The following is a 14,260-nucleotide window of genomic DNA, read 5'->3' on the forward strand; positions in this document are numbered from 1 at the left end:
ACCATGTCTTTATTTACTGTTGGGACGCCGTGTTTTTTTTGGGACATCCTGCAAAGGACCCTGAAAAAAGATTTTTTGTTGTCCCCGGCGACGATTCGATACTTGCCGGTCGAAGAGAGTGAGTCGGTGCCTTACGACCTTTTCATTGTCCTTGGCTTGTTTTGTATATGGAAAACCAGAATGGAATTCCGGCATGCTGACCCCGGAATTAAATCGGTGCATAAACATTTCATCGAAATTGTCAGCGAGGTCCAGTCGGTGTACTGTAGGACCCCAGAGTCTTCGCCAGAGTGGGCTCACTTGTTTGATGAGATCAGAAATATGAAGGAACTATAGTTCGCCCGCAAGTGGTTGGGCAAAAATGTATTTTATGACATAGCACCTTGTGCTGCAACCTGAGTTCAATAAAGAAAAAAAAAGAAATAGGGACTTTTAGTCATGGACAATCACTATAAGTCATTTGGACCCTAAATCTGCCATATAATTATAAATATAAATGTATAGCCAATAGTAGCCATTGGAAGCCGACTCAGTCTGCACACAACAAATAAGTTGAAAAAGTGATCGATAGTGATTGATAGAAACGGAAGTAATTTGGACCCCAAATCTGCCTTATAATTTATAAACATGATCACATAGCCAATAATAGCCATATGAAGCCAGCTCAGTCTGCACACAATCAAATAACTCAAAATAGTGGCCAAAAGCCATTAAAAGTAACTAGGAGTCATTTGAACTACATATCTATCATGTCAAATTTTGATCAAAAAGCCAGAATTAGCCATTGAAAGCCAACTCAGGCCGCGCGCAATCAAATAACTCAAAAGAGTTACAAATAGTCCTTGATTGTCATTAAAAGTCATTTGGAACCGAAATCCGCCATATAATTAGGAAATAAAATCGAATATCAAATAATAGTCATTCAAATCAAATCTGAGAAATAACATTACAAATATCACGAAATGGTCACTAATCGTCATTAAAGTCCATCACAAATGGAACTACCTAATAAACAGCTGCTTGGTCTATATGCCCCGAAATAGCTTAGGATATTAGCCCAGAGCCATTAATAGCCCTTGGAAGGCAATCTAGTTTATACTCGTTCAATAAACTGAGAAATATAATCCAATAGTAATTGCAGTCATTAGAGGCTAACCAGGCCCCCAAAACGACAGGTAAAACTGAACCGGACACTATTTCTACTTCCTTATAAATACTGACTCTTCGTTAAACAGCCAGTGTAGCATTTACTGGCTGTAATTACTACGTCGAGTAGCATTTCCAGACTCATTTGAAGTGAATCTCATGCAATTTAAAATAATGAACCATGGAGCGATTACATATCTGAATTGCTGTGCTTTATTTCTAACTGCAAAGAGCCAGTCATTACAGCTAGTAACAGCCATAGCCTTTAGAGTGGTCCATAAACTTTGAATTTACTAGAAAGTCACTAATTGCCAGTAGGTCATTTGTACCAGGTGTAATACATAGGTCCGTATAATCTAAATACTTAGTGCTAATATGAAGCGCACCTTATTATCAGAAATACCATGTATCAGCTCTTGCTCAATTGAAATCGGCACACCGATTTGCCATATATTCACAATTCCTGATAGTGTGAAGAGAAGAAATAGTGTAGTGAATGACGGTTTTCCTTTTAATTTCGAGCGCATAGTTTACCATCCCACACCGAGAGATGGCAGCACTTCTCTGTCTCCCGACAACCCCATGTTTTTTGGCTCGAGTTTCCAGTATTGGTAGTCAATGGTATTTGGTCCACCTTTCGTAGCAAGAAGCCAAAAAAACACTTCCTTTACTAAGCGTTGTGGCTATATACACACCGCTAACATTCATGTTTTCGAACAGCATACTCTATGAGTCGTACAAGCACCCGACTGTGGCGAATCCTCATACGGAACCTCTTTGCCATGAATTTGTTTATGTCAAATTAATTCAGAGACAGGGACTAACAACCATAAGATCTGTGGACTGCACAGACCTAAGCATCTGCTCCAAAATGTTGCATATCTCGCAACACATGCAAGCAATATGGGAAATCGGAATTAAACACAGTGACTGTCCTATCGGGCTTGAATGAAATGCGAACAGTGACGGAACTTCCAGCAGAACACCTGTGCAGTGTGGACGCTTGGGTTGTGCTGGGCAAGGCTCAAGCACATTGAAATAGGATGCACCCCCTCGCAGCGCTCTATTCTCCATTTCAAAATTTTATCAGTTTCCGGATGCCTCCTGCAGGTGCAGCATCTGTTGACGGCCACCGTCTCTGGTGTTTGCCTTCCATTCAAACCCAATAGTATGGTGAAAAATAAAAAAAAACACATTTGCTAGCAAGAACATTTTTGCCTGTTGGCATCTGCTAGATATGGCAAGGGTAAATGAGGTTCCTCACTCAGATAAGTTGAGACCAAACTTAATCACACCCAGCCACGGTGCACCACCTCAAAGATGCAACATAGTGGGCAGAATTACTTTGAACGGCACTACTTGTTATTTCTTGTAAACATCCTTTGCAGTCCTGTCATTACTGTGTCAGGGACCCTCATCAGCCGATCTTCAGAAAAAAGCTGCAAGTGCCACAGCAGAAATCAAAAGCATTACAAGTGCCCATGCAATCCAGGAACCTGTGGAGCTTGCGACCAAAACATTAAACAGAAGTTGGAAGCACTACTTGTGTCCATGCAATCCAGACCTGTGAAGCTTGCACCCAAAACAATAGATCCAATTCAAAACTACTACACGTGTAATTGCATCCAGGCCTGTGGAGTTTGCACCCAAAGCATAGGACAGAATTCAAAAGCGCTACACGTGCACATGCAATCCTGACCTGCGGAGCTTGCACCCAAAACAATGATTACAAGTCAAAAACACTACAAGCTTACACGCAAGTTAGACCTGAGGAGTTTGTGCCCAAAAGATTGAACACAATAAAAAATGCTACATGTGCCTCATGCAATCCACACCTGTGGGATATGCACCCAAAACATTGAACACATGTGAAAAATGCTACATGTGCCCCATGCAATCCAGACCTGTGGAGCATGCACTCAAAACATTGAAAAGAAGCAAAAAAACACTACACGTACCCCACGCAATCCAGACCTGTAGAGTTTGTGCCCAAAGCACTGAACAGAATTCAAAAGCACTACACGTGCACATGCATCCAAGCCTGTGGTACTTACACCCGAAACATTAAAACACCTTCCCTATGCACACACACAGAGTCCAAACAAGCTCTCTCCGGCACAACATCCACAGCACAGTACACACTGACACAGACTCCAAAATGGCTTCGGCACATCCACGGCGCAGCACACACACACACAGAGTCCAAAATGGCTCTGGCATAACACCCACCACACAGTACACATGCACAAAGAAGGTACAAGATGACTCTGGCACATCCACATCACTGTACACAAGCGCACACGAAGTCCAAAATGGCTTTGGCACAACATCCACGCCACTCTACGAACACACATGCACACACACAATACAAAGAGGCCCCGGCGACGAGTGACAGTGCATCACTGGTGCTGGCGGCGACGACGGGTGCGACGCAGTCGTTCACGGACACGTTGCAGGTGGGTTGTGCTCGGCAGAAGCACAAGGCGGTCCCGCACAGCCTTGCCCTGACTGTAGAGACGCCTCGACTGGAGGCCCCTCCGCTCGCGAGCTGCGTCAGCGCTTTCTTTTTCATCACTGTCCTCGTCAGAACTGCTGTCTGAGTCTGACTGTGGCTCTGGCTCGGCCTCCCCTGAGCAGAGGCAGACATTGTGGAGCACCGCACAGGCTGCCACGATCGTGCCGGTGATCATCGGATGATGGCAAAGGGTCCGGTGCCTGTGCAAGCACCGGAACCTGCTCTTCAGCAGCCCGATGCAGCGCTCCACGACTGCCCTCATGGAGGCGTGGGTCTGATTGTATTGTCCAGCCGGTGTGCCAAGTGCTGGCCGCCCAGGCACAGGAGTCATCAGCCAGGGCTCCAGGGGGTACCCACTGTCGCCTGCATGGAAAGAACTATGACTGTTCCTTAGACATCTGAACCCCTCCCTACACTTTGCACAAGTGCTACTGATCCTGTATATAGTCCCTCACTCGTATCATTTGAGGAGAATGCTTTCACAACAACCAATCAACGGGTATTATTTAGTTTTAATCAATTGCTGCAGTAAGTCCGAAAACAATACCCAGTAGTTTGCTGATGCCTTTGTGCGTGCGTCGTATCGATCTATAGTGTGTCGTTCTTGGAGGTATAGAATGCTCTACTAAAACTCCCTACTAGTGAAAAGTATGTGCTTCATAACAAAGATACTTTGAAACTGCTAATGCATGTTCTAATCCTGTATCTCAAGCACTAAAATTTCTCCACAAACCTTGACTTGACTTAACTGGTGGTCGCCTTTGACTGAAACATTAAGGCTGCGGTCCCACGGCTGCCATCTTGAACAAGGCGTTAGTTCAACCAATAGATGGCGACACGCACCCGTGGGGTGGCCGAAACATTGGTTCACAGTGGGATGGCTCGAGCACCATCACGTTCCCCTCGTGGCCTTGCTCGCGCCGCTGCCAGCTGTGCTCACCTGGCTCAAGTAGCGTGGCCCAGCAAACGGTTGAGTGCGAGAATGTCAGGCTGGGTATAAATTGTTCTCTGATAGAGGGAGATGCGGTTCGGCGGTTGTAACGGTAACTCCCAATAAATCTTACCGAGAAGGAATCAAATGTTGATTGACGTGTCAATATTCTATGAATGAAAATTTCTTCTGCAGGAATGCACGCTCAGTAGATTCAATCTTCCAAGACACCAGTGGAAGCGGATGTCAAGTAAACTGCTTCGCGATTTACGGTACTTACCTCGCCATTGTAATGACGACTAAAAAACCGTCAAGAAATATTGTGTTTCACGGGGTCCGGAAGATGTTGTAAAGGTTGTTACATTATAGTTCCCAGAAACTTTCTGGAAAGACTCGAAGTCTTCCTTGAGTCCAACGCCATCATGAACAGAAACTGAAAACGATCCACTATTCAGTCGGTGGGTGGCGAAACGTATCCGTATCTGCGGAGTCATGGTCGATGCGTACTCTAAGTGGCTGGAAGTTTACACGATGCCTGCCACGACGTCCAAACACGTCATTGACGTTCTCTGGTCTCTTTTACCTACTTTTGCCTACAGAAAATACTTTTCTCTGATAACGCGCCAAATCTTGCTTCAAATAAAATAATCAAGTTTTTGAAGAAAAAAAAACCGGCATCAGGCATCACATTAGTGCACCATACCATCCTGCAACTAACCGGCAAGCGGAAACAGATGGTGTGCGAAACGGAAAAATGCCCTTTTGAAGCCTACGGAAGAAGCAGTTCAGTGAAGAATCGCCAGGTTCTTGTTCCAGCAGCACGCGACGTCCTTCGTCCGCCGAAGCAATATTCGGCGGACGAAGGGCCACACCCCTCGATTTCATGATACTATGGCCTACGAACGTAGATGGAGAGATTCCCAGATCGGGAGTAATGGCAGTTTATTCGGTCGGACAACTCGTCTACGTGAGGAATTTCAGCGGAAGTTGGGCCTTCCATGTAAAACTTGAGTAGAAAAGGCTCTATGTTGGTTGACCAGAAGGTGTCATCCCTCTGGATACGTTGGATATCAATGCACTTGAGTGTAAATATAACTAAATCACAAAACTCTCTTCGTGTATTGTGTAACTGCCCTTGTATTTCATAGCAGAAGCTATGGTGGTGATTTGGACCTTTCACACCAGGCTCCTTTTTCTTATTCTTCGCCTCACACTCCTTTGCGGTTTAAGTATGTTTCAAGAATCTTTTGGAACGGGGACACTTTACGTCAACGAGGCCACTTGTTCCAAGTAGTCAATCAGGAAATGCTGCTAGAAATCCGTCCCTAATACTAACGAATAAGCCGCACTTCTGCACAGTGCAGTTTTCCTGTTCCACGTACAGTTGTAAAGCAGCATCCTCATTGATTCTACCATATTCTGTTGCGGGTGAAGAATGTCTTTGGATACACGATACTTGAAACAAGTCTGGCACTGTACGTTGTGGTTCGACACCCACTAAAATCGTCGTCCTTATAGAGCCTCACCATTTAATCATTACCTCGTCACCTCATATTGCTCTTCGTCAACAGTAAGTACAATAGGCTGCCGCCATATTACAATCCAAGAATTGAAAAATTGAGTCGTTCAGTCCTTCAACAAATTTATTATTTATATAATTTTATTACGTTACATTACCTCGAGACGATCGACATCCATCGTCAATCTTCAAATACTTATACCTGTATATAAATTAAACGCACAAGGAGGGAGGGGGGTTGGGGGGGGGGAGTCGATGGCCGAGTGCATGGTCTAGCGCACACTTTAGCGCACACCAGCTCGGAGCGCTTGGAGCGAAAGCTCGCGCTGCAGATCCCACCCCGCCCCTGCCCGTTTCGATCTGGATGAGCATCGTACCGGCGTGCGGTTGTGTATCCCTACTGCGTGGTGCACGTTAAAGACCCCAGGTTTGCGGTTGTACCGCACTGGCTAAATTGCTCATCTACAGCTGAGACACCAGACGCCCACTAAGGCAACTAACTTCCGGCTGTATAAACATACACACAACAATCTGCAAGTAGACGCATAATAACAAAGAACACAGCGTGCCGCCTCTTTTCTTTGGATGTTTTTTTTAAACCAGCGAAAGCTCGCGCGTTCTCTCTTTTGAGACGGTTCGAATGGTCGCACATAAAACCCGCGTTTCTCCTACCCGGCCGCTTCCTCCTCTCATTATGTGTAGTTGGTTATAACTAAATAAGCTATAATAATGGTGTATTATTCGTATTTAGTTTCAGTTTCAGTCAGGAAAAAGGAGTTTCGCGGGAACTAGAGCCAATAAATGAGCGGCTTAACGGTTGAGAATTGAGCTTGTTGGTACATACTTGTAACTATATCAGCTTGAACTTTAGAAATATCTAGAACACAAAGACGCGCCCAACAAAGCATACTATATGTGCAGTGAAGTGAACCGAAAAAGAAAGAATAAATCCTGCAACACGGCCCACTGAACGCAATATCTCCCATGCTCAACAGGAGTGGTGTACCACATTCCCCTGTCTTGCGGGAAATGCTACATCGGCCAAACAGGCCGATGTATCAACGACAGGGCCCGTGAGCATGCAGCGTCTCTAAAGGGGTATTCACACGAGGGAGAAATCCCGGGGATTTCTCCCCGGCACGCGCGCATCACGAGATAAAAACGCGAGGCTTTTGCACATCGCAAAGCCTGACGTTTTCGTCGTTGAATGCGCGTGCCGGGGAGAAATCCCCGGGATTTCTCCCTCGTGTGAATACCCCTTAAAGGGAACAGCGGCAGGACATCTGGCAGCTCATTGGAGGACATGCCAGTGCAGTGTAGCTTTGAACAGCACCACCATCCTTGGAAGACACAACAATCCTCATGCACGCGAAATGCTCGAGGCGCTCGCCACCGAGGAGCACGCGAAGGACTGTGTCAGCACGCTATCAATCACCATCCACAAAAAAGAAAGACATTACCTACAGAATGTCACGCCCCAAACAACAACAGCACGGGCTTGTGGCGGGTTAGTTCAAAAACAATAATTTGCTAGGAATACTGTGCAAATGATTTGTACATATTTTTGTATAAGTGTAAATATCGGGAGTGATCTTTATTAGTGGAATAGGGTAATTTATATAATAGGTTATTGTGCTCCACTTGGGACTCAAAAGGAAGGAGCAAAAGCGCAAGGACGAAGTTTACACTAAAACATCGTTGGTAGTCAGCTGTGTGTCATATTCTGTCCTTTCTGTCTTTGTGTTCTAGGTATTTCTAAAGTTCAAGCTGATATAATTACAAATGAGAGGCGCTTAGAGTATCGGCACTCTCTTCCCCGGCAGTGTTGTGAACGCCGCCATTTTGGTGATTGGGCAGAGCAGGCGCAACTGCCAATCGTCATGATTCAAAAGTGCGACATCCTCAGCATTAGATGCGGTGTTAAGAAGCTCATGAAGGTGAACATTTGAGAGATGTCTCTCTGGTTGGGGAGCAACAATAATAATAAATAAAATATACACCAACCAAATCCTCGTATAAAGGCAAAACCCTACGTTTCGAGACCAGCTCGAAGCTCAAGAAGCTCATGTAATGTTGCTTTGCTTTTTCGCACACTGTTTACAGTGGAGGGCGGAAAAGCGTTTCTTGTGATTTCAGAAAAAGCTTCAAATAACTGGCAACCATGATTTTAAGCCACAATATGGCCAAGTGTCGCTACTCTAAAGCGTAGCTTATTTAATGGCATTATTCATGCTCTTGTTCAAGAGTCTTGTAATACCTGAAGGGGTCATGGCGTAAGCCCCGTGGATTCCACAAGCCACTATATTTTGACACCAGCCTCTTCCTCACTGTTCCCGCTTGTGCCAGTAAATTAGCTACGGTTCAGAGTAACGACACTTGGCCATATTGTGGCTTAAAATCATGGTTGCCAGTTATCTGAAGCTTCATCTAAAATCACAGGAAACGCTTTTCCGTCCCGCACAAATGTTTAAACAACCCGCGACAGAGCATTGCAATATTGCATCAGCTTCCTAGCACCGCATCTAATGCTGAGGAAGTCGTACTTTTGGATCATGACGATCGGCCGTTGCGTTTGCTCTGAACAAGACCCAAAATGGCGGCGCCCAAAACAATTTTGGGGAACGGAGTGCCGATATTTTAAAGCTCATTTAGTGACTCTAGGCACGAAGTGAACTCGGGTGTATTCTTTTCCTCTTCGTCTTTATTGTTTATTGATTTCAATCATATCGAATAATGAACACATTTTATCACGCTACGCTTGTGTAATTATTTGTTTTATATTTATTAACTTGACTCAGTACTTAAACCATTCATTCATCAATAGTAAATCTTCCAATATATTTTTTTAAATATGAAGGTAAAAAAAACACGGAAATTGATGATGATACAGACGCCAACGCCGCCCTCGGAAATGTTTTGATCATTAAAAGTCAGCAGTTTGTCTGCCATCCGCCAGGTAGCGCAACAAGACACCCAAACAGTTTTTAATTGTTTTTTTTTAAATTTATCTAAGCTCCACACCTATTAAAAAACCAAAGCAATATCATTGTGAAAATTTAATACATTGCATTGTATATCTATTCCAAACAATAAATGTTATTAGATGCCAATAAATCTGTATGATGCCCAAAAAAGATATGCGTCAAAAACAGGTAAGTTTGAAGGGCTCCTGGAGCGTTATGACCTTGAAAATGAAAAAAAATCCATCGTCCACCTCTTGGGAAACCATTGTAGCTCTAATTGTTATAAAATATTTTATCATAGTTTAATTATTTCCTTAGCGGCATTTGAAGTACCATGACTCGAAGCACCAAAAAGTGCTATGTTTGATATAAAATATGGAATAAAAAACTTTTACACAACATTAATTTTTTTCTGCATATTACCAATACTAAGCAATACATCTGTCGCTAATTTCGTTGTCCTAGCGCTTGTCATTAAAGACATATTTGTGCTGAAAAATGCCAATTTTAGGGCAATGTTTGGAGGGATGAAAAAAACAAAGTAGTGCAAACACCAAAAAAGTGTATCGTTACATTCTGCTCCGACATCATCTTAACAAAACTGCTATATTGGAACCGTGTTATCTTTAATGGATCGTTCACAAAACATGAACTAGCGGAGCAAGTGAGGGTCCGCGACATCATATTCGCAACGCTACAAATGCGCATGAACAGTAGAAACCAACACACACATAATATCAAATGAAAGAGGATTGCATTGCCTTTCGAATGACATCAATCCCACAAAACAGTATTTAAAAGGAGATGAGTAATTACCTGTCAAAAAGTACCTAAACTGCCATATTCTGTGGGACCGTGGCCTTAAGGCCTGTCCACACAGTTGCGTTTAACTACAACCGACTGAGACAAGACCGGTTTTTAAGCCTCTTGTTATGGCTTACGACTAGCTCCGCAGCAACGCATCCGGTAGTAAGACGCTTAAAAACCGGTCTTGTCTCATTTGGTCAGAAACAACAAGTATAAGAAAATCTTTGCTTTGGTTTAGGCTCGTACGACTCGAGCGGGAGCTGTGACCCGCCTGCACCGCTGTCCGAGGGCACATCGCTGGCCTCGGAGCATTTTGCGGGGAGGTTCACTGGTGCCCGAGGCGTGTCGTCGTAAGTGTCTGAACGGGCCTTTGCGGTGCTGAGTTAAGATCACTCACCAAGCAGGTACTCATTGGGCCTGACAAGATGTCCAGCAACGCACTCTTGGCGCACCCACGAACGCCTCCACACATATGAGTCGTGGGTTGAGCCGGGCATCCTTGGGTCGATGGCCAGGATACGCAGGTCGGCGTCAGACACCTAGAATAAAGAGGGCACTCAGAGGGAGGTAGGACAGATGCTGGCGCACAGTTTGTACAGTTGTCGCATACATTCCTCAATTTTTACAGGTCGCTTTCTTGTCATACAAGTGTTCCTCGACAAGTTTGAATAGCACCAGGTCTACCCAGTGGCATAGCCAGAGGGAGGCTTTTGGCATTTCAGCACGTTCCCCCCCAGCCGACCCTATACTATACACATACATTTAGAGCCTTCCACCGCTCCGCCCCCCAAGTCATGGACATCCCAAGCACCTCCCCCCATTCCCTATTGAAAAACATTCCTGGCTACGCCACTGCGTCTACCGGAGGCACGAATATATTTGACTCGGGAATGTCCCTGGCCAGAACACTTACGAAAAAGAGTAAGGCTATAATAGCACGACGTCGTGCACCTTGACCGGAGATGGCCATACGCACGACGCGGAGGGATCACGCCATTTGGGTCACCCTTTTCGGACGGCGCGTGTATCACTCTGAAACGTGTTAACCAACCCGACCAACCCCCCCCCCCCCTCCCCCTTGCGTTCACTGCACTTAGCAGCGACCAGTCTGTGGCTGCTCATTACAAAACTATCAACCCAGTTCGTCCCCCGTACACGCCGCTTCGCAGTGTCCAGCCGGCAACTCAAGCCCCGCTGTCCGTCATTACACGCCTCCGGAAAGGGAGTCCGATACCATTTAATTCAGCAAAGTTTCGTCGACAACGTTTTTTTTTCACCTATAATTGTAAAAAATGAAATCTCTTAAACATCGCCAAAACAGTATGTCCACTTTCTGGATTGAACCCGGGTCCGCTCCGTGACAGGCGGACACCTTCCCACTAAGTTATGCTCCAACTTCAGATATTCGTTTTATACGAGACCTAAGTCTATCGGCGTAAATACGATTTGGTATTCAATTCGTGTGCGTCGGGGATCAACGCGAACTGGAAATGATATTGTACTTACCACCATGACGTTTAGGGCGTAGTACTGTTTTCTACACCAGTAGAGCGCCTTCGTCACGGTAGGGTCGTACTTAGTAGGTCCCTTGATGGCGACGAAGGTGCCGTCGACGCACCCGACGACTCCGGGCAAGGAACCGCGACGAAGGAAGGCTTCTTGCGTCGCCGCCCGTTCCTCCGCGGTCTCGGGGAAGGCGATCCACCGGGGACCGAGGCGGCGCACGATGGCCGTAGACACGGCCCCAACACAAGCGCTGACGGTGGTCTGGTGAACAGCGAGGTGCCGGTCGCTGGCCACTTGACCGTGGTAGCTTCCAGTGGCGTAGAATCGTAGCGCACAAAGCACCTGCTGCTCCACCGTCATCACCGTCCTTGCGCGTCGCTGCCGCCTCAAGGCCGCGTCGTCTCGAAGTTCGTCGCAGAACCACCGCACGATGTTCTTAGACAATCGGTAGTGCCGGCCGAACTCGTCGTCGTCCATAACAAACGCGTCGACGTGCGTGAAAAAACGCCGTCGTCGGCGAAACCACAAGTACAGCAATTCGTACGCCGCCATCTTCGCTTCTCGCGCGATCCCGCCACTGCTCGCCCCTCTCCAACCGGGCGCGCTTTCCGAACTCGCGGCGAGTCACCGTGACATCACTATGACGTCACGGGGAATTCGCCGGCGAGATTGCGTTTTCAAGTTGGGCGACTCTGTCCGCGCCACGGTGACGTCAGCGTCTAGGGAGTTGCCGGCTCCAAGGTCAGTCGCGGCGCCGACCAATCACGGCTGTCGGCGCCTCGGCGAGTTTTCTCGCCGCTTCTCGCCGCGGTCCAGGGGGGCTAAGCTCGGCGCGGCGAGATCGAGGCGAGTTCTCCGCCAAACTCGCCGACCGCCGCGATTGGTCGGCGCCGTGCATGACGACACGCGCCGACACTCCCTAGATCGTGACGTTAAACGGAGGGTTTGAGGCGGTCGGAGAGTTGCTTATTCGGAACTCGCGGCGAGATGCGGTGACGTTATTGTGACGTAGCAGAAGCCGCCGCGGATGGGAAAAGCTAGGCTCCGACCTAGGCGAGTTTGGGCGAGTTGGGCGCGAGAGAAGGGAGAAGCGTCCAAAATGGCAGCGTTTTCGTTCGTGTTTTGCCGTCGGCATAGGTATTTAAACCACGCCAATGTGTTGGACATGGACGACCTTCATTTTCAACAACACTATCGCCTCTCGAAAGACGTGGTAAGGTGGCTGTGCGATGAACTGCGTGGCGAACCGGGCTTGAGGCGATGGAGCCGTGAATGAACCGTCGCCCCCATCGTGAATCCTACATCCAAATTCTACAAAGTGAATCCTAGAAACAAATGTGTTTTTACGGCAATCTGCAACCAGGAGCGCAATTTTCCATTACCTACAGGCTTTTACAATTATTTTGATGGGTTGCTGTGCTGCGTAGATGCAAGATAAACGCAATTGATAAAATTCAAACTAAAACAGATGATAGAACAAAAGCAATATACATGAATGGCGCAGACTAACAACTGTGTAATTTCTTTCTCATCTTTCTTCTTCCACACCGTATTTTGACAAACAAATTGGCCGTTAGTTGTTTATACAGCAGGAGAACATGCCAGAACATTGCGACATTGTCACCTACTGTAGATAAGCAATTTAGCCACTGCAGTATGACTGCTAGCCTAGGGTCTTTAACGTGCACCACGTAGTAGTGATACACGACCGCATGCCGGTACGATGCTCATCGACATCGATAAGAGCAGGGGTGGGGGTCGGCGGCGGTGGGGGTGAATCCACGATCCTGGGTTCTGCAGCGCGAGCTTTCGCTCCACGTGCACCTTATTCTGAAAAAAAAAAAATAGTGTGGCTGTGTGGCGGTGTGGGGGGAGAAAGATGAGAAAGAAATTACACAGTTGTTAGTCTGCGCCATTTCTGTATGTTGTTTTTCGTCTATACTCTGCTTTAGTTTATATCTTTATCAAGAGCGTTTTTCTTGCATCTACGTGGCGCAGCAAACCATCACAATGTCTAGTCAACTAGCCCACATCCAAGCAATGTTTGCATAATTAGCATCCCTGCTGGATAGCTAGGTTCGACATTGTACATGTACCTTTTTTTAGTACACGGAAGTGACGTCATCACGTCTGATTGGTTGGAAACAAAAGTGACGTAATTTCCCTAGAAAAATGTGGGCGGAGTCGGCAAAACTGGGCGGAGTCGGCTACCGGACGTGACAACAAAATGACGTTTCGTTTTGTACCGAGTACGTTTCAAAGGGTACTTGCTCGGAACTAGGTGTTATTGGCAGCATGTTTTCGGCGGCGAGGCGTCGCCGTCTTGTCACTTCGACTTTTTCTTTAATAGAGCTTTTTTTTTCGCCCGAAAGGCTGTATCGGGAACACCGCGATGCATTCCAGCTCCCGGAGGAGATCTTTCGGAAGCAATACCGCCTGCCCAAGATCGTGGTGCGGTGGTTGTGCGACGAACTTCGCGAGGAACCGGAGGTGAGGAGAGTGCGTACTTCGTGGACGGTCATGACTGTGGAGCTTCAAGTGTTGTGTGCACTGCGCTTCTACGGCACGGGGAGCTTCCAAGGCATGGTGGCGAGCGACGAACACGTAGCGCGGGACCAAAAGACAGTCAGCGTTGCGGTCCGCGCCGTGTCCGTCGCTATCGTGCGTCGTCTCGGGGTCCAGCGTGGCTGGATCCACTTCCCCGAGACGCCGAGCGAGAGGTTCGACGCGGAGAAGGGCTTCAGGCTGCTCGGCAGGATACCCGGCGTCATCGGTTGCGTGGACGGGACCCTGGTCTCCATCGTCGGCCCGTCCAAGAACGACCCCACCGTCACGAAGGCGGCGTACTGGTGCCGCAAGTACTTCTACGCCCT

At 47.0% G+C, this 14,260-nt stretch overlaps 1 protein-coding gene across 1 annotated transcript; it reads right to left on the reverse strand.

Annotated features, from left to right (window-relative positions):
• Positions 1-1,708: 1,708 nt before the first annotated feature.
• On the reverse strand, positions 1,709-11,968 carry LOC115323176 (putative nuclease HARBI1). Its single transcript, XM_040208924.1, has 3 exons — positions 11,388-11,968; positions 10,279-10,420; positions 1,709-4,038 (listed from the first exon to the last, which is right to left on the reverse strand). Exons 1-3 carry the CDS (start codon positions 11,937-11,939, stop codon positions 3,992-3,994), a joined length of 741 nt encoding a protein of 246 aa, XP_040064858.1. The 5' UTR covers positions 11,940-11,968; the 3' UTR covers positions 1,709-3,991.
• Positions 11,969-14,260: the final 2,292 nt, after the last annotated feature.

Source organism: Ixodes scapularis, unplaced genomic scaffold, assembly GCF_016920785.2.
Source record: "Ixodes scapularis isolate PalLabHiFi unplaced genomic scaffold, ASM1692078v2 PGA_scaffold2__306_contigs__length_199485367, whole genome shotgun sequence".
NCBI classification, from domain to species: domain Eukaryota; kingdom Metazoa; phylum Arthropoda; class Arachnida; order Ixodida; family Ixodidae; genus Ixodes; species Ixodes scapularis.